The sequence below is a fragment of the Agelaius phoeniceus genome, chromosome 2 (genome assembly GCF_051311805.1).
Source record: "Agelaius phoeniceus isolate bAgePho1 chromosome 2, bAgePho1.hap1, whole genome shotgun sequence".
Classification (NCBI taxonomy): domain Eukaryota; kingdom Metazoa; phylum Chordata; class Aves; order Passeriformes; family Icteridae; genus Agelaius; species Agelaius phoeniceus.
The window spans coordinates 28,711,146-28,734,127 of record NC_135266.1 but is presented as its reverse complement, the minus strand read 5'-3'; the positions used below and the strand labels follow the sequence as shown (position 1 = coordinate 28,734,127).

At 38.5% G+C, this 22,982-nt stretch overlaps 1 protein-coding gene across 2 annotated transcripts in view; it reads left to right on the top strand.

The window, feature by feature from the left end:
- NCK2 (NCK adaptor protein 2) overlaps positions 1-22,555 on the top strand; it is an 84,466-nt gene extending 61,911 nt beyond the window's left edge. For both annotated transcript variants that reach the window (XM_054627866.2, XM_054627865.2), the window contains exons 4-5: positions 11,186-11,907; positions 21,185-22,555. In XM_054627866.2, coding sequence (XP_054483841.1) covers positions 11,186-11,907; positions 21,185-21,379 — 917 coding nt within the window. In that variant the 3' untranslated portion in view covers positions 21,380-22,555. The remainder of the gene's footprint in view (positions 1-11,185; positions 11,908-21,184) is intronic.
- Positions 22,556-22,982: the final 427 nt, after the last annotated feature.

The following is a 22,982-nucleotide window of genomic DNA, read 5'->3' as shown; positions in this document are numbered from 1 at the left end:
CAAGTACTGTCATGTACTGGATTCATTGCACAGTGTTCCCCTCTGTCTTTGCCTCAGGTTCCTGGGAGAACTAGAGGTGGCTAAGGCAGCAGAACTGGGGCTGCAGTGAGGGTCACTGCATTATACCTATCTGCCTGGGTTGGACTTTTTCCATAAGCACTTGTTTATGGGGTATTTGTGTGCTCTGTATACTGTCATCCCCTTTTGCTTCACATCCTAGCACATGAAGGTGGTAGCAGAGAGAAGAAACAGATGACAGTAGCTGAGGTATTAGAGGTAGTGTTTACCTTGTTTGGTGTGTGGAGCTGGGTTGCCTTTCTAAAGACCAAGCTAAGGTAACTGGCAAAAATCAATAGCCTCTGTATGTACTCTGAGGGACACCATTTTTCAAGGAATTGCATTGACTCAAAGGACAAGAGATTTTTCAATACATAGGTGACAGTGGCTCTTCTTTCTCCCACCTTAGAATCATTGTGGAATTCTTCTCCTTCAGATGTGGCTATTTCCTTCAATATACAACCCTAATTCTTTTGGTATTACTGGATGTATCTTTTTTTTTTGTGTGTGTGTGTGTCCTTGTGGTGTCTTGAGGTTTAATATTTCAGGGTATTTTTAAGTATTCATTTATTTATTTTTCTCTACGTGTTTCCACTTGGTTCCATTGCTTTCTGTTTCTCAGGTTTTTTGAAGACCATGACACATTCTCATACCATGCAAACAGAATTTGTAAATTAGCATTCATTCCAAAAGAAAACTGGGGTTTGTCATAGAATGTGTAAGGAAAGGTTTCCTTCCATTTTCTGAGTTTCAGAAGTGTTTTGTTTTGTGGAGTCTGTCCGTAAAACAGGAATTGACATGTGTGGAGTGTATGTAGATAAAGCACAAAGCTGCAGTGCTGGAGAGAGTGCCCACCTCTGTTGTTTTAGGGGAAAGGTTCCAGCACAGATGGCTTTTTTTGAGAGTTGCTCCAGTGGTGAATGTGATTGTTTACTGACAAGTCATTTTTGTGGTCTCAGCAAATTCATTTGGACAGACACCTCTCTTAAAGGATGGTCAGCTTGGACAGGTGGACATTTCAGGTTGCTCTTTCTAATAGATGACTATTTGTAGCTGTATTTTGCACTAGAAATTGATTTAGGAATTAGGCTGTAGACTGTCTAAATTGTATGCAGGCGTTGCCATAATGCCTGCTTGAAGTCTTTAGAATTTTGTAAATTAAAGGACATAGAAAGTGAAAGAAAACAGAAAGGAAAAATGTATTTTGATGTGGAGGAAAGGTCATTCTTCTTGTATATGGGCTCTACCGGTTTCCTAACCAACCTGTAAGATATTTTTTCAATTGTTCATTCAGGAAATTGTTCTCCAGAACAGGAGATAAATGTATTACTCAATTATTACGCTATAGCTACTGAGTTTGATTGTACAGAAGAAATTGTTCTGGCTTATGTGTGAGTCCTGGGCTTTTGTGTTTTGGCTGTGAGGACTAAACCTCAGAGGAGATGGGCTGTTTTCTTAAATGAGCCATTTCATCCTGTTACTTCCCCTTCAGAGATGGAGAGGCCTGATTTTGTGTATGTAATTGCAAATAACCTCAGAGCCCTTGATTAATGAAGCTATGTGCATTGAAATTCAGAGAGGAAGTTAGTACAGAAAATATTATATTTAGTTTGCTTTCCCCTTCCTAAAAGGAGTTTGCAAGAAAACTGCAGTATCAATGACAGGCTTCTGAGGAATTTTGAGATTTCTAAAGAGAAAATGTGATAAACATCTTGTATTTTCTTGTAACACTTATTTAATGTTGGGAAACGTTAGTATAGTATAACATGGGCATTCTGGCCTTATGGTAGAATTAGTAAGGCTTTACATCCTGCTTGGTGTTGGTATGTGTCAACTGGAGTAAAACATTGTAAACTCAAAGGGTGGATGACTGTTGTACTTTTAGGAGGGACTGTCTTGGGCTTTTTGATGCTGAGATACTGCCCTTTAGTCAGTATTTGGATCATTGTCTTCTAAAGCATTTCTTTGAGTTGAGAGGCTGTATAATTGCTGCTTTGTAGTTTCTCTGTTCAGGTTTAGGCTTGATGATCCAAACTTCAGCCCCAATCTATAACATCTGTTACAGCTTTGCTTTTCAGATACAGAATTGAGAGTAAATTTGAGCGTACAGGAGGTGGAATGACTAAGTTAGAACTATAGTTATGTGTATCTAAAATAGAATAATTCCATCTTGGTTATTTGGAAGGGTCTTTAAATTGGAGGGTTGTCATCTTGCATTCAGGATAGTCTAATTTGTACCTTGCTGTACTTCTTTCCCCAATTTCTTTTTAATTGAGTAGGTTAGTGGTTTAGAAGTCAAATTTGTATCCTGAGCTGTCATGTGCACCTCTTTCACTTCATATAAATGTGAGATAGCTAAATATAAATAATCTTTTCACCAAGTGCTGGGAGAGGGAACACAAGCTGTGATATACTTCCTGAGGGACAGGAGTATGCATTGAGGTAGACAATTTGGAGCATCTCATGCATATTAGTGATTTCTTTTGTCAATAATCCTCTGTTAGTGTTTGTGAAGGAGAGGCAAAACAGTGTAGCTTTTCTCCTCTACATCAAGGGAACAGAAAGCAATGGGAAGTCCTGCATGCCTACTGTGCCTTCTCCAAACATTTTATAGATACGTTCTTAGGATTATAGGGCTGCCTTAGATTTAAGGCATTTCTGGTTATATTCTCTTATCAGGACATCTTTCAAAGTCAAGATAGCATAATTTATAAGATTAAAAATTAGGTGGAAATATTTATATTTGTGTTTGAAAGCAGAGATTGCCTATTTAAAGCAAGCAAGCTTTAGAGGGAAATTGGTACGGCTTGAGAAACCCCATTCATTTTATATGCCTTCTGTTTGAGACCAAGACTGCTGTTTTCCTGTTATATAAAGGATTTTAAATCTTAATACCATTTAAATTTGCCTAATGAGTCTTCCACTTCACTTTGCTACTGGGGTAAGAACATACATGAGGCAGTTTATGGAAGCCTGCAGATTGTGCATTTGTCTCTGTTCACATATGTCCCTATATTATATCTTTATAATTTTAACCTTTTGCTCTAAGATGCTTTGGGTACAGAAAACTCAGTACCTGATACTGGAATTTGAGTGTACCTTTCCTAATCACAAATAGGCATGTCTAGCACAGTGTAAATTAAAGGAATTAATGCAGTAGTTGTTCTCAAAATAGTTGAGTTGATTTCTTTGCAGAAGCCTCCTGACTGAGTAGTGTTTAATGCATGGAAAACTTTTTTGTGTATTTGAAAAGCAGTGATAAAGCAGCCTGGTTGTTGAAATGTCAGAGTTTCACTTTGACATTTAGAGAAGAGTTTCCATTTTCTGATTTGTTCTAGTGTGGCTTTTTTTCATTATTGAGCTTCTTAGAGAAGATACAGAAAGTCATTAATTGAGCTGTAAAGCTTTATTTCTGTATTACAAATGCAGTTGAAGGTTTCTGGAATTTATAGCAGTGTCCTTTAAAGAGTGCTGTTGATGGATATGTTGCTTCTAAAACACTGACTATCCCATATGGATCTTAGCCTTAGAACATTTTCTTGGAAACTGGACGTGTAGGTGGAGGGGGAGAAGAAGAAGTAGGAGGTTGCAGTCTGAAAATGTGCAGAAATGTTTGGTTTTTCTTTCTGTGTAACAGAAGAAACTTTGGTCTGCTGAATTCCTTAGTAATAAAGAAGCAAAGACTAGTTAATTTGAAATTATAAAAGTAATAATAAATAACAAAACTACATGAATGACTGATTTAAATATTCCAGTTGACAAGAAGTTGTGTTTAGCTCTGTATTGAGTGGATGAATTACTGAATTTACATTGCATTGTGGTGGGTTTTTTCCTGAAGAATTTCCTGAAAAGTTAATCGCTTCTTTCTTAATGCAATTTTTAGTTTATTTCAAAACAGACACTGTACACTTTGCATTCCTATTAAATGTATGCATTAGTATGCAATATAATTCATTGCTGTAATATTCAGAGATGAATAACTTATTTGTTAAACAAGAAAGGATCATTGTTTTTAACTGCATCTGTGTGAAGTCAGATGGAATTTCAATTTTGTTAGAATACACAAGAAAAATAGTTTTAGTTATCTTAAAAATGCCTAAAAATGTTGGAGAAATATTACTTCTAAATTAAAAATTAATTTTGAGAAATTTGGTTGTTTCTGTTAAGTCTGACAGAAAACACTAGATTAGGAAATTGAATGAAAATTTCTGGTTGCCTTGCCTTTGAAGATTTTTAAAATAAGGAGAGCTGTTTTGTAAAATGTGATTTAATGTTTAGGGGAGCTAAAACATATATCAATTACAGCTGAAATTTATTTCTTAACTTTTTATAGAACTCTGAAATTAGCAGCAATTATGTTAAATGTTTTGGTTTTTTTTTTACTCTGAGTATTTATACTGGGAGTTCTCCTAGTTCATTTGTTTGACTTCCTCAAATTTATCAACCTCAAACTTGTTTATCTTGAATCTTTCAGCTCTTTAACAGAAGTTGTTGTTTTCAAATATTATAATAAGGTTAAATTTTTCAGCACTCTGAGGTGCTTTGTTTCAGTCTGAATTGTAAATAACAAAACCCATTGCTATTAAAAAATGGTTAAAATGAAAATATTTCCATTAAAATTGTACTGTGCTTGTGTTCTTTGTCTGGCTTCTATAATTTTATGGGATTCTTTGGGGGTGTTTTATAGCTGTAAAGCAAGTGGTACTGTTAAAAGCATTTTACTCTAGAGTGAAAGTGGCTAAGTTAAAGTGCATTAAAATTAGTATGAAGAATACTTTACAAGTCATTGCTTTGTTGTTTTGGGGGGTTTTGTTGCATTTGCTTTTTTTGTTGTTGTTGGTTTTGTTTTGTTTTTTTTAATTCAGATAGTAATGGTCAGTAATATTTAAAAAAACTGAGTTACTGGTTAATTAATATTTCCCATGAAAGATCTTTTTTTAAATTATTTTCCCATAAATGAATTTTCAAATATTCATGTGAAGTTTAAAGCCCATGCTTTGACAGCCTGTGTGAGAGTTGTGCATGTACACGTGTCCTTTTCAGCTCTAGTATCAGTTTCTGTGGTTTTGTTAGATGATACAGCATATTTTAATTTTTTGAGAGTAAATCTTGTTGTGTTTGTAAATAGACTGTGAAAGAGAGTACCTGTTTGATGCACTATTTGATGCACTATTAATTCAAGCTATTGATTTGATGCACTATTAATTCAAGCGATCTCTTTGACTCTTTTCTTGCTCAAGTTACTTTTTGCCAACTTACAGCTTTGTAGTAATATATAACTGATCAAAAACTAATTTCAAACATGAAGGGTAGAATACATTATAGAAAAATTAGTTTCAACTTGTTATGATAAAAAATCTATTAAGATATGTAAATATGGCAATAGATGAAAATGCACAAATAGTTGTCTCTCTAATTGCCAGGGGGAGAACTAACAGCTTTACTCAGCAGCCTCCATTTTTATATTTCCAGCTGCATATGTAGACTTAAAACTGGCTTCTCCAACATTGATAGAGGATATTTGAAGAACACCATTTAATAGGACTCTTAAAGAGGAAGTAGTTTTCAAAACTCAGTTGTATTGAGACACTTTTGTTGATTTTTCAGTGTATTCTATACTTTAAAGGTCACTTTTGGAGGAGAGTGTCCTTCCTTAATTATTCTTGATATTTGAATATTAAACTATTGGAGGATTCTTTAGGAGTTGTGTCCATTGTATTTAGTAGTATTTGGTCTTTTTCACTGAGTTCTGAATTGAGGAATTCTGCTTTGGAAATTTGGTATCTCACAATTTCTCAAAGCAGTATTTTTGTCATATTGCAATGTTTTTCTGAAAGGGTTTTTGGTTTTTTTTATTCTGTGATTTTGATTTCATATGCAGGTGAGCTGCAAAAAATATCTTCGCTCATCATTTGTATATTAAAATTACGTATTAAAATCAGAGACAGTTTCTCAGATCAGTTTCTCAGAAATTGTCATTTGGTACTGAATAATGTTTTTTGTGTACAGAAGAGGGAAAAATAGAAAAGGCAATAATATCAAATCGAAAGACAGTAATAGCAAATCAACTTTAGAAGAAGTCAGGTATAAAATCAGCTTAAAATTCCTTCAAAAAAGAAATGCATCTGTGTTTTGTCTAAAGTTAAGCTACATACAAGATTTTACAACTTTATTGGGCAGTCATGGGAAGGGGATCCTAGAGAATTTGACTGCAAATACCTTTAATGTTTGGTTCATGTTATTCTTAAGCACAAGTTAATAACCCTGAGTATGGATAAGCCTGTGGAGATGTTCTTTCATCTCTGGGGAAGATCAAATGCAGTTAAAATACAATATGTGGTCGTTCATCAGTCTCAGACAAGGATACCAGCTTGCAGGAACGTGGAAAGACTTGTCAAATAAATCTTTGTAAAATTAGGAAGTTGTCTATTTTGTAAATAGGCTTTTCCTAGTAAAGGTAGTGTGGAATATTAAATCATGATTAGCAAATGGAATACAAACCTATACTAGTGGCAAGAATCCCTTTCTGTGCAAGTATTATGTATGTGTTTGATAAGATATGATTTTAGATCATGTTTTAAATATAATTAAACTTGTTTATCCTATGAACCAATTTTCTGAGAGGTTGTAGCTCTGCAGCCTTGTTTCAGTGCCATCACTGAAGGCAGATGGAGAGAGAAACCCTTTTGTTTTTAGCAGGAGCACCTGGGCAGCTGGGGCATCTGTGCTGACAGGCAGCCAAGCTTTGGCCCAGGAGTGTGGCCAGCATGGCAGGAGACACACGTAGGAGTAGGGGAACTGGCACTGCCCAGCATCAGGCCAGAGGAGATGGACCACAGGCAAATTCCACCACTTTGTGCTATGGGGCTTGGGGGAGCTCAAGACATTTCCTAGGGAAGTCTAAGGAGGATGAGGTAGGAAGGCTGGAAATGCTGTGGGGAGAGGGAATTGGAGGTGCAGGCTCGAGGACCTTATACAATGGAAAGACTGTCTCAGGGACAAGCTGGTAATGAAGGGGTGCTTGCACAATGGCAGCTTAAGTGACAGGAAGCAAATTCATAGGAAACTGGTCTTCAGCCTGCTACTCAAAAAACAAGTTATTCTTTAGGGCCACAGCTGAGCTAGGAAAGGAAGACAGCATGTACTGATGCAACAGGCACGTTTCTGAGTTTCCCTAGGATTAACCATGGGGCCAGAGGATTTCTTTCACTGCAGAGAGAAGGAGGATTTGCAGTGGGTCCCTTCTCCAGAAATATTGCTAACAAGTTGATTCTCTTTTTTTGTCTCAGTAGTATATCCTAAAAATTATACCAGCTCACATCACTTGGAAATTTATTTATTAGAGTGAAAGTGAAGTAATTTACTGTGGATTATTGTAGATTGTGAATAGTGTTGCTTCCTACAAATTGCAGTAGCAAAACAGGCTTTCTGCTGCTTTGCAATGCTTCTTTTCCCTCCCCACTTTTCCTTTCACTTGAAAGCTAACCTCTTGCTTTAGATTACTCCTTATGACAACTGTTTGTGTTACAAAGCATTGTGGCTTCCACAGGTTACAGATGAACTGTACCCACTGAGTCAGAATAGGAAAAGCACAGGTGTAGCAGATAGGTAGATAGATCAGTAGATAGGTTTTCATTAGAACAAAGACAATAAAACACACCAAAACTATGACTGCAATTGCAAGTATCTTCAACGTTTCTACATGTGATTCCCAAAGTGCTTCAATGTTTTGTTTTCCATGAAATCCTTTAAATGTGTTTCATTCCATTCAGACATAAGAATAAGGAGTAAACACTACCATTCTACTAACAGAATCCCCTACTATTTCTAAGGGATTCTGTTAGTAGAATGGTAGTGTTTACTCTTCAATAGATGACTTATGTAGATAGTACTTTTCTTTTTTTAATGGAGTTGTGGTTTTTGTTAGAGATGCATATACAAAGTTTATAACTGACCTGACTTTATTCTTGCTTAGCTGTAATGAGCCATCCCACTAAACTGTATTTTTAGACTTTCCTAAGGAAATGAAGCTTACACTAGTCATGCTGTCACAGTCAGCTGTCATAGTCCGTCCATCTGTCCATCCTTGATAACTCAGCCAATTTTAGGCAAACTTGACAGACTGGCAGAGATAAACTAACTAGTTTTCTCCAAGTCTGTGCCTGGGAGAGTCATTGCTGATGTCCCTCACTGGAGGAGAAGCCAGAGCAACCCCAGCTCTTTGCTCAGTCCAGGCAGGGCTGAGAGGCAGGGGGGCACCAGGCACTGTGCTTGGCTGGCCAGCCCAACAAAGGTAGGGAGGAGGGCAGCACCAGGGGAGATGGAGTATGCTTTGAGGGCATTTTGGAGATGGCAGTGGGGACCCAGAGATATGAGAAGGACCTGGGGATGTGAAAGCAGTCATACAGTAGGGGGACTTACTATGAATCCTGCAGGAGGAGGGGGAGGAAGAGGAGGAATAGCTCAGCAGAAGGTATAAAGTGAAAAACAGGAACAGATTTCCATGTTCTGCTCATGGAACAACTTGTTTCCTCTTTAGTCATGGACACAGTTATGAATTTTGCAATCTCACATTAAAAATTATTCTTAGATAATGTGCATGCCCTTTGCTGTGCCTGACTACAGATGAGTCTCTGCATAGTTTGTTCTTTTGGTCATACCAACTAGAAAGCCTTTGGTGCACATTGCTGCTATTGCAAAATGTTAATACCATGCTGTCAGCCTTAAAAAGTTTGTTCACGTAAAGTGTTAAGCTTAAACCGAAGAACTCCAGTTATCTTTATTGATAAAAATTAGAAACTTTACTATGTTTCTTTTTTTAAATTATTTAAATTATTTTCCCAAATTTGTAATGATTTATGTTTAATGGTCATGATAGGAAACAATATTTGAAATGTCAGATGCACTATTGGAAGGTCTGTGAAAAAAGAGGGAACCTATGCAAATCCAAATGAAGGATGGTGCTTGAATGATAACTTTTTCCTAAATGTTTAGATACCTTTATCAGATTTCAGAAGGGTTTTTGAGAGATTTTGGATTTTTACCTATTTGTAAACAGTTTTTTCTCTAGTTGCTTAAGTTTATGTCGTTTTCCTGCCACTCTCCATCCCCATTTCTCACAGTTATCTCTGTGCTCTGCGTTTCAACTAGGTAGGCCAGCTGCCTCACCATCTACTGCTTTTTTCCTTAGTTCTTTTGCTGTAATTCCAAGAAGTGGACTGTATATCTTCATTAGTGAGCTGATAAAAGCCTAGGTTTTTAATCTGGAAGGTTTAGTCTCAGTGGAGGGCTTTATGTAGAGTGAATCTATTGAAATAAAGCTGCTTGTTTTCCATGAATTTATAAAAGTAATTTCCCCCTTTTCTTAACAGAACAACCTTTAAGTTGTGTTTGTTTATATCACTGTAATTTAATGCTCATTAGTTCTGAAACATCCTTGTCTTTTTGGTTAAAAATGATCTCTAAACTGATGAAAATTTCCAGTCTTGGCAGAGATCAGAGCCTGACCAGCTTCTGATTAGTACTTGCTTGTACACTCTTTTCCTGTGATTGTCTCCCCTAGTACAATAAGCTGCCTCCCTCATTTTGCCTGAAAGTGCAGCCACTGGCTCTTGGCTGGAGTGATGTAGTTAGAATGACAATAGGATGTAGCAGGCTACAGCAGGAAACAAGGCCCTGCTGGGGAAGGTCAGGAAACACTTTAGGATCATCAGAATTTTCTGCCATCTTCTGAGACCATAAGACCACATATTAACTAATGTATTTTTAACCCTTCTAGACAACCATCCCTGCATGGTTATCTGTGCACTGTTAGTCTGTGCTGTACAGATTAACTGTGAAATAAGCATGAAGTTTTGTGGTGAACAAACAGCTTTGCTGAAGATGCCCATTGTATATGCATGTACATATATATATATCTAAATATATTAAAACACAATTTTTGGCAGTGGAGTGGCTGGATTGAATAGGCTTGAATAGTTAAAAACGAAATAGCATGCATGTCCTTATTTCAGATTATTTGAAGAAACAAAGTACCTTTATTTATTTTCCTTCCATTAAGTATTCTATAATCAGCATGTGTCTCAACTAAAGCTCTCACCTGCCGCCCAGGCTCTATGAGTATGGAGAAAAGTACAAATGCTTCTATTTCTGTGAAGGTTTTGCTTTCTGTCCCTTGCATGACATTTTGCTTGGTTGTGCTATACTGTGACATAATCTTATGTTTCTCAGAAATTTCTATAAGTGAATTTCACAAGACAGGGCTACTTGTTCACTTTATTATTTTGTTTATATATAAGCTTAAGGAGGGGTTGCTGCAAAAGTTTGAAAAGTACACCAAGTGTACCAAGTGTGTTGTGCAGTTTTTCTGTTTTTAACAGACATTAGTATGGTTTCTCTAATTTAAAAAAAAAAATGCATTCAATGTTATTGTTGTTTCTTCTGTACATGGTATTTAACACTATAATTAAAGCCATGACAGGACACCAGAATTTATAGATTATAGAGAAATACATGCAAATGGTCTTCCTCACCAGCAGATTTTCTGTTGTTACAGTGTGTGATGAAATGTAGGTGAAAGAGGTATGGGTTTTGGAAGGGGGGTTGCAGTTGGAAGGAATTGCAGCAGTGCCTGCCTGGGTATTGCTAGAGCAAAGAGAGCAATACAGACGGCAGAGAAACTTTAGCTGTTATTTCTGTGCTCATTAATTTTTGTAGGTTTTCTTTCACTTTTTGTTTGAGCCAAATTGAAGTCATCTCCAATATTAAAAGGCATGGTCATTTGGCTGGAATTTGAAGATAGAGAAGAGGAAGCTGAGAATCAGTTTCAGTGATTAGCTGTTCTCCCAGTGAAGAAATCACTGTGTTTAAGTGTGCTTAAACTCTGCTCCTTCCGAGAAGAGAATAGAAATCACTATAACACAAATTGCTCTTTACCTAATGGTGCATCAGCTGGATGTTAACAAGAATCTCTTAAAGGTGTTGCTATTTCCTGACGATGTAGTGTTACAGAAGAGATCTCCATTTAGCAGTGTTGTTGAAGTGACGGTACAGCATGTCACCACATCCAGCTTTTGCAGTCTGGGGACAAGCATTCCAAGTGACCACTTTACATTTCTGTCTTTAACAGGCTTGGGAAAAACCAAGAGAAAGACGAGTGCGAGAGACGCCTCTCCCACTCCCAGCACAGACGCAGAGTACCCTTCCAACGGCAGCAGTGCCGACCGGATCTACGATCTTAACATTCCTGCCTACGTGAAATTTGCCTACGTTGCCGAGAGGGAGGATGAGCTGTCCCTCGTTAAAGGGTCCCGAGTGATTGTCATGGAGAAGTGCAGCGACGGCTGGTGGAGAGGGAGCTACAATGGACAGATCGGCTGGTTCCCTTCGAACTATGTGGTAGAGGAGGTTGAGGAGGCAACTGCAGATTCACCCAGCTTCCTCAGCCTTAGGAAAGGCGCTTCCATGAGTAACGGCCAGGGCACCAAAGTACTCCACATCGTTCAGACACTGTACCCATTCAGCTCGGTCACGGATGAAGAGCTCAATTTTGAAAAAGGAGAAACGATGGAAGTCATTGAAAAGCCGGAAAATGACCCAGAATGGTGGAAATGTAAAAATTCCAGAGGTCAGATCGGTCTTGTTCCTAAAAACTATGTAGTAATCATTAGTGATGGTCCTTCCATGAACACTTCCCATCCACCTCAGATAAGCTACACGGGACCATCTTCTACCGGACGATTTGCTGGAAGAGAGTGGTATTACGGGAACGTTACCCGGCACCAAGCAGAATGTGCCCTGAACGAAAGGGGAGTTGAAGGAGATTTCCTTGTTAGAGACAGTGAATCTTCGGTAAGTGGTGCTCAGCCCGCAGGTTTGTAACCCCCATGCATGGGTTAGCAAGCACAGCACTTAACAGACTCCCTGTCTTTTCACCCTTAAAGAAGCCAGCAGGGCTTCAGCATTACCAACCAATACCCTCCCTCCTTGTGAGAATTGGTCTGTCAGTGAAATGCAGTGACATTTACACTGAAATTTAACAGGTGTGGACTGTATTATCCAGGGGTTTTTTAAATTTGTGGACAATCAAGTAAAATATTTCAGGCTTCCATTTGGCTTTTCATGTGTTTCTCATGCAATCCTCAAATTTAAAGCACTACAAGATAAAATAATTCTAGGTGATTGAAAATTTGGTCATTGATTTGATCTTAAAGCTATTTTCAATTAAAATCTTTGCATTGGTCAGTTTTGTTCTGCTTTTAATTTAATAATTACATAGTTTCTTTATTAGTTAAAATTCCATTTTAATGTCTTTTTTATCTACTTAGATAATTTAGTTTGTAATAAGGTAAAGTTATTATTATATCTAGTTTTAAGGTCGTTATATACAACAGAGAGGGTCAAGTTGGCAGCTCATATGCCTTGTAAATTGAGCCTTGATGGCATCAGAGGGATCTGAGTAATGCTGATTATGGTTCATATAATTCTGAAAGTTCAGATTTAAAAATTCTCTGCTGAGGCCAGAGAATTCACAGTTAAAGCACTAAAATTTAATTATCCTTTGGCTGTGATTTTGAAAAGGTGACAGATTTTAATCTTACGTCATACATAACATTGAGAAAATTGACAAAGTACAACTTTGTAACAGTCCCAGATATTTTTATCTGAAGACAGTATTGTCTGATTAAATTTCAGGCACCTCTCCTTGATGAATTTGCTCTGCAAAAAACGTGATAGCTATCGAACTACCCTTTCTTTGAAGCTCTGTGCCATTGAATTCCTATTTCTGCTTAATTATAATCACTAAACAAAGGCAAATGCAAACAAACCACAGGAGAACAGGAAAAAAGTTAGAGATTAAATTAAAATAAACTAGAGGAAGATAGGAAGAAAAATAGGAATTTAGAAATCATAACTGATTTGCAGAGGCTGAGAGGAATCATGTTTGTTTAGTCAACAGAAGAAAAGACTGATGTGGGACACACAGTCTTGTAAAATGTAGAAAGCCACTGAAGGATTACAGTAACCATTAAATTACAGTAATTCCTTTTTTGCCCAACATTCTTTTTCTATCAACATCCTGTCAGACAGAGGCATACTGGATGTGGTGGATTCTTGGCATATCAGTCCAGTGGGTAGAAGCTCACTTTGAGATCTAGAGGCTGCATTGTGATTTATCCTTAGACTGTAGCTATGACTTTCCTTTCATCTCTTGAGAAAGTGCCAGAAGGAGAGTTTGAAAATTAATACATTACTTAAAATACAAAAATGCTCACCCATTTCTCAGGACATGATATGCCACAGTGGCCACTATGCTACAGCTTGGTTTTTTAGCTCTTAAGAGTCTGCCTCTATCTCTGGAGTAAACAAACTACCTTGAAAGAACACAGTAACCTTTTTATTTAATGTGACATCATAACACTAAATCCTTGCATTCAAAGCAGTTTCAAACTTTTTGCCTGCATTGTTGCTGGAAATCATTGCTTTACATAAGATTCATTCAGAATGCGATCTTCAAACTATTTCTAGCATCTAACACTTAGTGGGATAACAAAAAATTTATTCAGTTCACATCACAGCAAGTTTTTTGTACACCTGCAGGTAAAAAAAAAAGTACTGAATTGAGGAACTTAGCATTTTTCCTTCTTTTTGTCTCTTTATCTGGTCTTGCAAACCCTGTATTTGAGCCTTTTTTTAGCAATGAGAAAACTGCAGTTATGCACATAAATACCTCTGTGTATTAGTACTGCATGTGGGTTTTAGTTTTTATTAGGTTTGAAGAAATAATTTACTACATCTCAAACTTTATTCTACCCTAATCTTTATGTATCATTCCATCATATAGTGTGTATTTATGTGAATTATAAAACACTGGGGATTTCTAGTTTTTTCCCTGGAGTGCCACAATAAGTGAATGGGCATACTTGCAAGCATTGAGAAAAGGATCATAAAAATCTATTTCAAACTTATTATGTATGGAATAAAGAAAGAGTTTAGCAATGACTCATGAAATTCTGACAGTTGCTGTATTTCACACATGTGACTACAGAGGTTGTTCATGCTGTGGCTTAAAGTCACCAGGAGTGTCTTCACAATCTGAGCAGATGGCCTTGATTAGAGAGAACAGGCTGAGCAGAGCCAAGCTGTCAGCTCCCTGATTTGCTCATCTGACCACCAGACCAGCACTTCCCACTATGCTGTGTTCTTAACTCACCTTTAATGCTAGGAATGCAGGGGTTATTCCTTTCTAGAAAGGTCCATAGATAAAACTGTGAGTCATGCTCCTAATACTGTGCCTTATTTTTGACCTGTTTTAGAGTTTTCTGTAGCCTTCCATCACCATAGTTACAAAAATTGGTCTGCATAAAAGTTTTCCTTAGATTTCAATTTTGCTCTTATTACTGAGCTATGAAAAGCTGTCCTTGGATAGATGAAGGTTTGTATTATTTGGTATTCACTTGATGAGACTGTCATGTTTTTGCATTTCAAGTGTTAGTAGTTGCAAGATTTTACAATATTTCTCTAGATTTAACTTGCCAGATGTTTATCTCCCAGCTAGATTTCTTTAGCCAAAAATATTTTCCTCAGTACCACTTAGATCTAGAGGATGCTGCCATAGAGGAGAATAACCTGAGATGAACTCAGTAAGGTAGCTAGGAGGCTGATTATCTTCATTAATTACGAAATACTATTATTAGAACCATAAACTTGTTTGAACCATTTAAGCCCATAGTTTATGTAACAGGCACAGTTCCCTACTGATAATGTTTTTGCCAACTGTGTTATACCTAGGTAATGTCACCTTAGTTTTGGAGATTTAAAAGAACTGGGTACATGCCTTATTAGAAATACTGCTAGCTAGTTGTTCTTTCTGTTGCAGGCTGCTAGGTTAATGAAACCTGCAGTTTGTCTCATTTAAGTAACAAAACAATAAAAAAAAAAAAAAAAGCAGATTTATCTTATGCAGTCTCTGTGGAGCCATTTTTTTTGGATTGCAGGCTCTTCAGCAGCCAGACTTTTGGTCTCTTTGTGTAGCTCCTAACCCAAGACAAACAGGTCTTGGCTGATACTGGTGGTCTTGGTTGGGTGGGTGATTGTAATGCTTTGAAGACCTCAGATTTCACTGAGTACAGAAGCAAATTTGAATGGGAGAGAGTTGTTTTGTTCAGGTTCATACCAGGAAACAAGTGTGCTAACTAGTACTGCAGCTAACAGGAAGCAGTACTGTGTCACCTCCAGCTTCTGAGCAGAGCCTCTGCTGCAGACACCCTTAAACTTCAAAGGGAGCTTCTGTCAGAACTTGTGGGCCCCTTACAGTCCTCTGCAGGTGTCTGTGAAACTGGTGATCAGGCAAACACCAGTGCTTTGTAGTCCTATGAGGTCTTCTCATGAAGCAGAGAAGGTGTTATTTTTCTCAGCCTATGTTAGTGAGTGAGCTATGCAAGTTTTTGGATGATTTCAGGAGCAGTTATTCATTAGGAAGTATTGGTTACCTTCTGCTGGTAGTGTCACAGCATTCAAGTTACAGTAACCCATCCTAAACAGAGTTGCAGAGTATAGTTTTAAGATGATACTGATGATTTTAGGCATATTAAAATGATACTGAGGATTGTAGGTGCGACTGGATTTGTCCGTTTTTGAGATCATATTTAGCTTTTCTGTTCTTTGTCTAGCAAAAATGACAATAGAAGGAGGAGGCAGAGGTTCAGAGTTTGTATGTTTTTTGAGGTGCTAATTCTGTAGCATTCAGTGTCCCATGTTTTCCTGGGGTTTTAATCCTGCAGCTGTTGGATAGAAGCAATGAAATGTGGCAACTGTTTAAAAAGTGAACATTGGTCACATTCTGTGACATGCAGTGATTGGTAAGTACAGCAGACATGAGGAGAAAGTTTTTCTTTGAAAACAGGCGTAAGGAAATATCCTAGTGGCTTATTTTAAATGGAAGAACAGAAATCTTATTAGAGCTGTAGTTGAAGATCAATGAAACCAATTCATATTTGTGACCTGTGTAATATTGATTTTGGAACATGAACATTACATAGGGAGGAGAATGGTATTTGCTTATATCCAAATGAAACAGAAGGGGTAGAAAAAGGAACTAACTCTCCCAGATGGCTCTTTCCAGCCTGACCTTAGATCTTTGAGCCATGACTTTGAGTTTTTTGGCTGGGTGATAGAGTAAGAGGAGAAGTGAGGGAAAACTTAGGTATGGTAATGGAAGGAGTTGGGAAGCCCCAGGACAGGCTTACTGATGGGAGCTCAAAGGGCCTGGAATAGTTTGAAGAATGAGTGTGTGAGAATATCTTTTTGAAGAAAGGACATTGGCAAATAGAATTGGATTGAAAGGGAAAATTTAAATAAGTTACAGGATCAGTAGAAGATTTTCAGAGGGAACTGTTTTTCACAACTTTGCCATTTATAAATGATAAAATTATCATTTCATTCTGAAATTGAGGATGTGAAGAGGGAATTCTGTTTTTCGTGTTTCACTTGTTTTTCCTTATATCGCTTTATCACTTGTTTTCGTGGTAGTTTTCAGTTGGTTGTGGGGTTTTTTTAAAGATCATTCAATTCTTCACCAAGGAAATAAAGAAACAACTTCCTACCATTTGTTTTCCACATGCCCTAGGCACCAGCTAGCTCATGGTCATCTCTAGATATAAGCAGGTGTTAAAGGAATTGAAAACAATTCAAAGTACTACTACACAAGGACTGTAGGTGCATTCAACCTAATATTTAATTTTTTGATTTAAGAATTGATTTAACGTCAAGTTAGGTTTTTCAGGTTTAGGTCTTTCCAGTTATGGTGGTGCAGAAATATTCATAGTTTCCTTGCCACAAAGCTATGCTCTGTAACTCTGTTGCAGAATCAGCAGCTTTTCTATAGACTTAGGGGATTAAAGCTTACTTCTGTTCTGCTTTTATTTGGTGTATGTGCATCTTTTTTTCCTGGAAAAGTTAGTGTGTAAACATCCAAATGTAGCAATTAATTTAAGAGGGAGAAGAGAGAAAAATTGGCCAGCAGTTAGAACAAAATAGCTTAAACAGTAAATAAAATAAACAGACTTGGAGCAAATCCAAGGAGGACAGCAGGGAACCAATTCAAACTGCATAGAACCAGCATACTTTGAAATGGGAGTGTTCATAGCAATAGTTTATTTAAATTTTTTTAAAATAATATTTTTAATGAATTTGCATTTGTTAGGGCTAAAAGGAACCAAAATAAAAACAAAAACAAGTCAAATTTCTTTTGCTGTTCATTCTTGAGTCCTATGGAAGTTACTACTCTGAGACCAATAAAGGGTTTCAGGATTTTTGCAACAGCTGTTTGAGCTCTTCCATCTCTTTGCACCGGATGATGACTCTCAAAAGAGTTAGATCAGCCCTTCCGCTTTTTACATTTTTTAAATTAAATCAGATAATGAAAAAATAAACTTTGTAACATAGGCTGCAGAAAATATGATAATGACTTCTACTTATGTATCAATCTAACTATCAGGCTCCCAGGCTGTGGAGAATAGACAATAGTTCGTGAGAAATGTTCATTCACTAAGGTTATAATTAAACTGGCAGAAAGAGTATTTAATATATTGTGTGGATCAGCTCACAAAGATAGAAGCCTGGCCAGTGCCTGGGTCATAGGACAGTAGGTCAGAGGTCCAGCATCTCTCTGCGTGTCATTAGCACATCCTTTATGGCCTAGAAATAATGTTTCTTTAAAGATACAAGGAGCTTTGAAAACTCATAATTTTGACATGCTAAAAACAACTGCTTTGTCAGAAAATAGTAAAAGATTTTTGAGAGCAAAATGATTATTTCAACTTCTTTTTAAACTTTTGCCATAAAATTGTTTCCTGTTCCTAAAACAAACAAAAAAGTTTAGTTCAGATTATGAACTTCCTATTTGTAAGTTCTTCTGTTTTAATTGACAACCTTTTGGTTACTGGTTTTTGTTTGGTGTAGGCATCACCCATGGAAGCAGCAGAACTTAGTCAGTAAGATTTGATATTGTTTTTGGAATCCTAACTGGCTAATCTGTACTTGCTGCCTCAGTCTGTCCTTGGTGAGACCCTACAGACCTGCCTGTGTTCAGGGCACAGCAATCAGTGCATTGCCCATGCCCTAAATTTCTCCTCCATGAGCCCAGGGTCCCAAAACTTCTGGAGAGCTTTGTGCAGGCCTGTGCTTTGTTACTGTTTAATGGCTGCTGCTTGGAACTATGAAGATTCCACTAGAACCAGGTCCCAGGCCTGTGTGGCTATGGCTGCTGGAGGGTTTGTCCACAGTGCATTCAGGGCTTTAACCACAGCAAAGTGTTTGTACAGCCAGGTTAGCTTTAACCCAGTGGAGGTGCTGAAAATAGGCCAGTCTTGGTGTGAGTTCTATGCACTCTTCTTTATGATGCTGGTGAGGCAGGGGCTTAATATCAGAGACAGCTGGCTTAAAATAGCAGTTTTTATATTTGGAGTTAGGGATGGACGACAGGACACAAAATGTATCTTGGGTGGAGCACTGGAAATCTCAAAGATCCACTCGTATGCACATTTCTTTCCATCACATTCTCCCACCCTTCCCAATTCCCTCTTGGCAGTCACAGAGAGTGTTCCATGTATTTTGAGCCAGTGGCTGCTCAATGCCAGAGGAAGCCTTCCTGATGGAGCCTGCCCTGCCCCGGTCAAGGCCCAGTGACCCTGGATTATAGATGGAAGAAGTAATTATTCTATGGGTGTTACATAAATTTTTAAAGAAGTGATGCCTGTTGATCTGGAATGTAGTGGCTTGAGGTAGAAGAGGGTTAGGCCAAGGGTGTGGGGAGGTTGCTGCTGCCTTTAGCAGAACAAAAGGAGAAGAGCTGCTGCCCAAAGCTGAGCCTTGAGCTGGACCAGAGCCAGATCAGCAGGCATGGCAGGAGCTTTGTTTGCTGTGGGCAGGGCCCATGAAGTCAGAGGGTAGGCAGAGATAGTGTTAGTGCTAAGACAGGTGAGGGGGAGATGCAAGAGATGAGATTTTTTGGGATAGGAAGGACAAGAGGAATGTGTGGGCAGAGACCCATTTTATTGCAGGAATAAAGACAGCATATCTGAGAAAATGCTGTCCTCCAGCTTATTTGGGTACGTGCTCAGTGTGTGTTTGACCCCTCACAAATGCAGTGTAGAGGTCTCAGGCTGTGGTTTTGTGATGTCTAGTGTCAGCAGTAACATGTGAGAGCTCCTGACCCCTCCAGCTGGTCTTCTGCTGTGCCATGGCTGTGCTCAGGATTGTTCCCACGGCAGTGCTGTGAACCAGGTGGGTTTTGTTTAACCTGGGCAAGCACAGGTTTGCAGTGCTGGCCCAGCCAAAGCAGCGCCATGGTGGGGAGAGACCAAGGGACACAGTAAGGTTGTGTCAAATCCTGGCACGTGCCTGCAGTGGTTTGTGCTTGAAGCCATGCCTTCAGTGGGGCTGAGACACTGCAGCAGTACCTCCAGAGTAGCAGCAGGCATTACTGAACTCCATTAAGTGGTTGTTACAAACTCCAGTGTGTTCTTTTTATTCATTTTACTGCCGGCTGGTGACACCTACTTCCGTACACCTCTCACAGGGCAAACCCGTGCTCCCATCTGTCATATCCCCCTCCTACATGGAAGGGAGCACCCAAGATTCATCAAAGAATGACAAAAACCACGAGGGTTCTAAAGAAGCTCATGAAGTTTTATTAGCAAACTACACAGTCGGCATAGAAATTCATGTTTTACCCCTATTCTCTAATAGTAAGAGTGATAATAAAAGAAAAGAGGGAAGAAAGGGAAAGTGAAAGGGAGATCAGACTGCAGAGGAAAGGAGATCTGCAGTCCTGGATCCAGGATCAATCCAGCCAACAGGGTATCCAGGGCCTGGGCAGCACATGACCAAGGCTTTGTGGGGCTACCTAGTTATAGGTAAGTTTTCCCCTCCCTGGAATTAGGTTTCTTGCTCTTCGTGTAAGTGAATCAGCATGGCAACTCTTCTGGACCTTTATGGAAATGGGGGGAGCTTTGAGGGTCTTTTCGTAGTCTTGATCCCCCTCTGCTGGACTTGCCTGTTCCTTGACCCCATTCCCATGCTGCATTGTTTTGTGTTGTGTGGTCTCCATGGACCAGAACAGGATAATTGTCCCCAGAAGGGTGCTGCCCTACCTGTGCACATCCCCCCCTTTCCAGGCACATCCTTTTCTAACTTGCCTGCTTGAACGGTCATTGGTATTTGAGGCATAGATAGCAGCACATTAAATCCTTATTGCCCAGGCTCCTACACCATCTCTGTGGCTAGCCAGCAGCAGTAGGTGGCTGGAGACAGAGTTCAGCTAGAAGCAAGGGACACTGTGTCCTTTCTACCCTCCTATGTGGCATGTAGTGAAGGAAGTGGAATGGTCTCATTCTGGCTGTTTGGATGACAGCGCTCGCCTTGTTAAAGCAACTGATTGCCAGGATAAAGAGATTTATCATCAGAAATTGTTATGGCCTGAGTAACTTAATTAGTGCATAAATTCTGTCTTTTGTGGGTAGTGGTGTGATGGTGAGATTTGTATAGTGTTTTTCTTCTATAGCTTTATCTTTTTTTACAAAGAAAACGTACTCAATGAGAGAAATTATTCCCCATACATGTGGTAATGAAGATAAAAGGTGCATGTGTTTTTGTCTTTTGCAATGCAAAGCAAGAATGGCCCTCTAGTGGTCACGGCTTTAAAAAAAGCGAAATGGGGGATTTTCTTCATCTCGCCCAAGCAATATTGCAGTAATTGTTTTCTCCTGGGCACTCTAGTGAGAAAGACATGCATGATAAAAATTCTTCCCTTCTCCTTGACATTCTTGGGCTTCTAGATTGAGTAACTAAGATAATATTTGCAGTTTAGTCATGTAATTGGCAGCTTCAAACTGTGCATCTGGGGAGCTTTCACTTAACTGACTTAACTGCTCACGTTAATAACAATGGTAATTATTTATTGAATAATAGGCTATTGGGTTTCTTAAGGAGCTAAAGCACCGAGCTGTGGCTAATGTAAATTACTGTCAACTATATGACACAGTTTGTTCCTGAAATTGCAAAATTATGCTGTCATTTTGTTCTCTTCTATGTAATTTTTTCTTTCTTTCTCAATTCTTCTCAACAGCCCAGTGACTTCTCAGTATCTCTAAAGGCATCGGGGAAGAACAAACATTTCAAGGTGCAGCTCGTGGACAATGTCTATTGTATTGGGCAGCGGCGATTTAATACTATGGATGAGTTGGTGGAACACTACAAAAAGGCTCCCATCTTCACCAGTGAACACGGGGAAAAGCTATATCTTGTGAAAGCACTTCAGTGACGTTGAAGATGGACTTGGCCACCTGGGCCTCTTATAACTTACAAGCCTTAGGTCCTAAATTCACTTTTATAGAGCAGAGCAATATCTGAAGCAGGCTTAAGGAATAGGCTCTTTCTAAAGTGTTTGCTCTGTCAGTTGCTGTTTGTCCTTTTTTTTTTGTTTGCCTCTCTTTGTGTTCCAGTTTTGTTAACCTCTGACCACCTCTCTTCAGGTTGAGAGTTTCCCTTGGGTGGCCGTGGCGAGCACTCACCTTCCCAGCAGAGTTCAAAACGCCCCTCTCCTGTGTACGTTTACATAGTTAGCTCAGATCAAGGAGGGGCGTTTTCAATTCAAACCAGTGTTAATCTGTTCAGACTGCTCATGCAGGCAGAACTCTCCCTTCAGAGACATCGGGCACAGTTTGAATGCACTGAAGCTGCAGCTGCTTAAGTGAGAGAGAGTAGACATAACAGTTGTGGCTGTGAGTTCTGTAGCTATATCGCTTACCGAGTAGGATAATACAAAACCTCCTAGTTCCTAGAAGCACTCTTTACACTGTACTCTGCTGTTACATTGCCTCTCTGACTCTTCGTAAAGAGTACACTAATTAAAAGCATTTTGTAATAGTACTTCTTAAACTACTATGGTAAGATTGTAGTAAAAGAAAACTAGTGTATTTTGGTCTGTAATTGCAACAAAGAGAAATTTTATTTGAAAGTTGATTACTAGAGAAAGAATAATTGAATTGTAAAGGCTGAATGTTTCGGTAATCTACAACCAAATGTGCCATCCACGTAATGCTTTTTCCTCTTGCCCTTCTGCTTGTTTGAATTAAACGATTATGTATTTAATTCTCAAAGTAATATGTATCTGTAGCTGATTGTTGACACTAATACAGAAGATTAATAAAACTGATCTTGGGACAGGGTGGGGCGGGCTACCAACACTATATATATATTTGCTTTACAGAAAGAAATCTTCGGGTTCTACAGAGGATGGCGTGGTTGGTAGGAAGAGACACACAGAATGTTTATGAAGAAAATGCATTTTTCTCTTTTCTTTACATTTAAACTCCTTTATGGTTTAAATATACAGTCTTTAGATGGCACATTCCTGAGATTGAAGAACAGATCATGAGATCTCAAAATCTTGCATACTCAGTTTTTTGGATATTGTAATAAAAAAGGTATTACGTCATGATGGAGTACTGGATTTATCCTTGGGTGGTAGTCCTGGTGTTATTTTAGCAAGGTGAAATAGAGTAAATAATGAATTTGTTTGTCTTGGAATTTGTGTGGCCTAAAAAGAAATCATCTGTGACTGCAGAGGACAGTTTTGATATGAGGCAGTGTCTAATGAGCTCTGTGTTTCTTGTTTCTGTGACAATTAAGTCCATTCATAGCTTTAATGAAATCTGCAAGATGGACCTATTTCCTGGTACCTCTTTGCTATTAAAACACATTTCTTACCTATTCTGTGTTTCAGCCAGTAGTAGTGCAACTACCTCTGTGTATAACTAGAGCAAGTTAAGCAGATACCAGCACTGTCTGACTTGCTTTGGGGTAAATCATGCCTCTGCCAGGAGACTGCCCTGGCACCTTTGCCAATGAACTGCAGTCTTGCT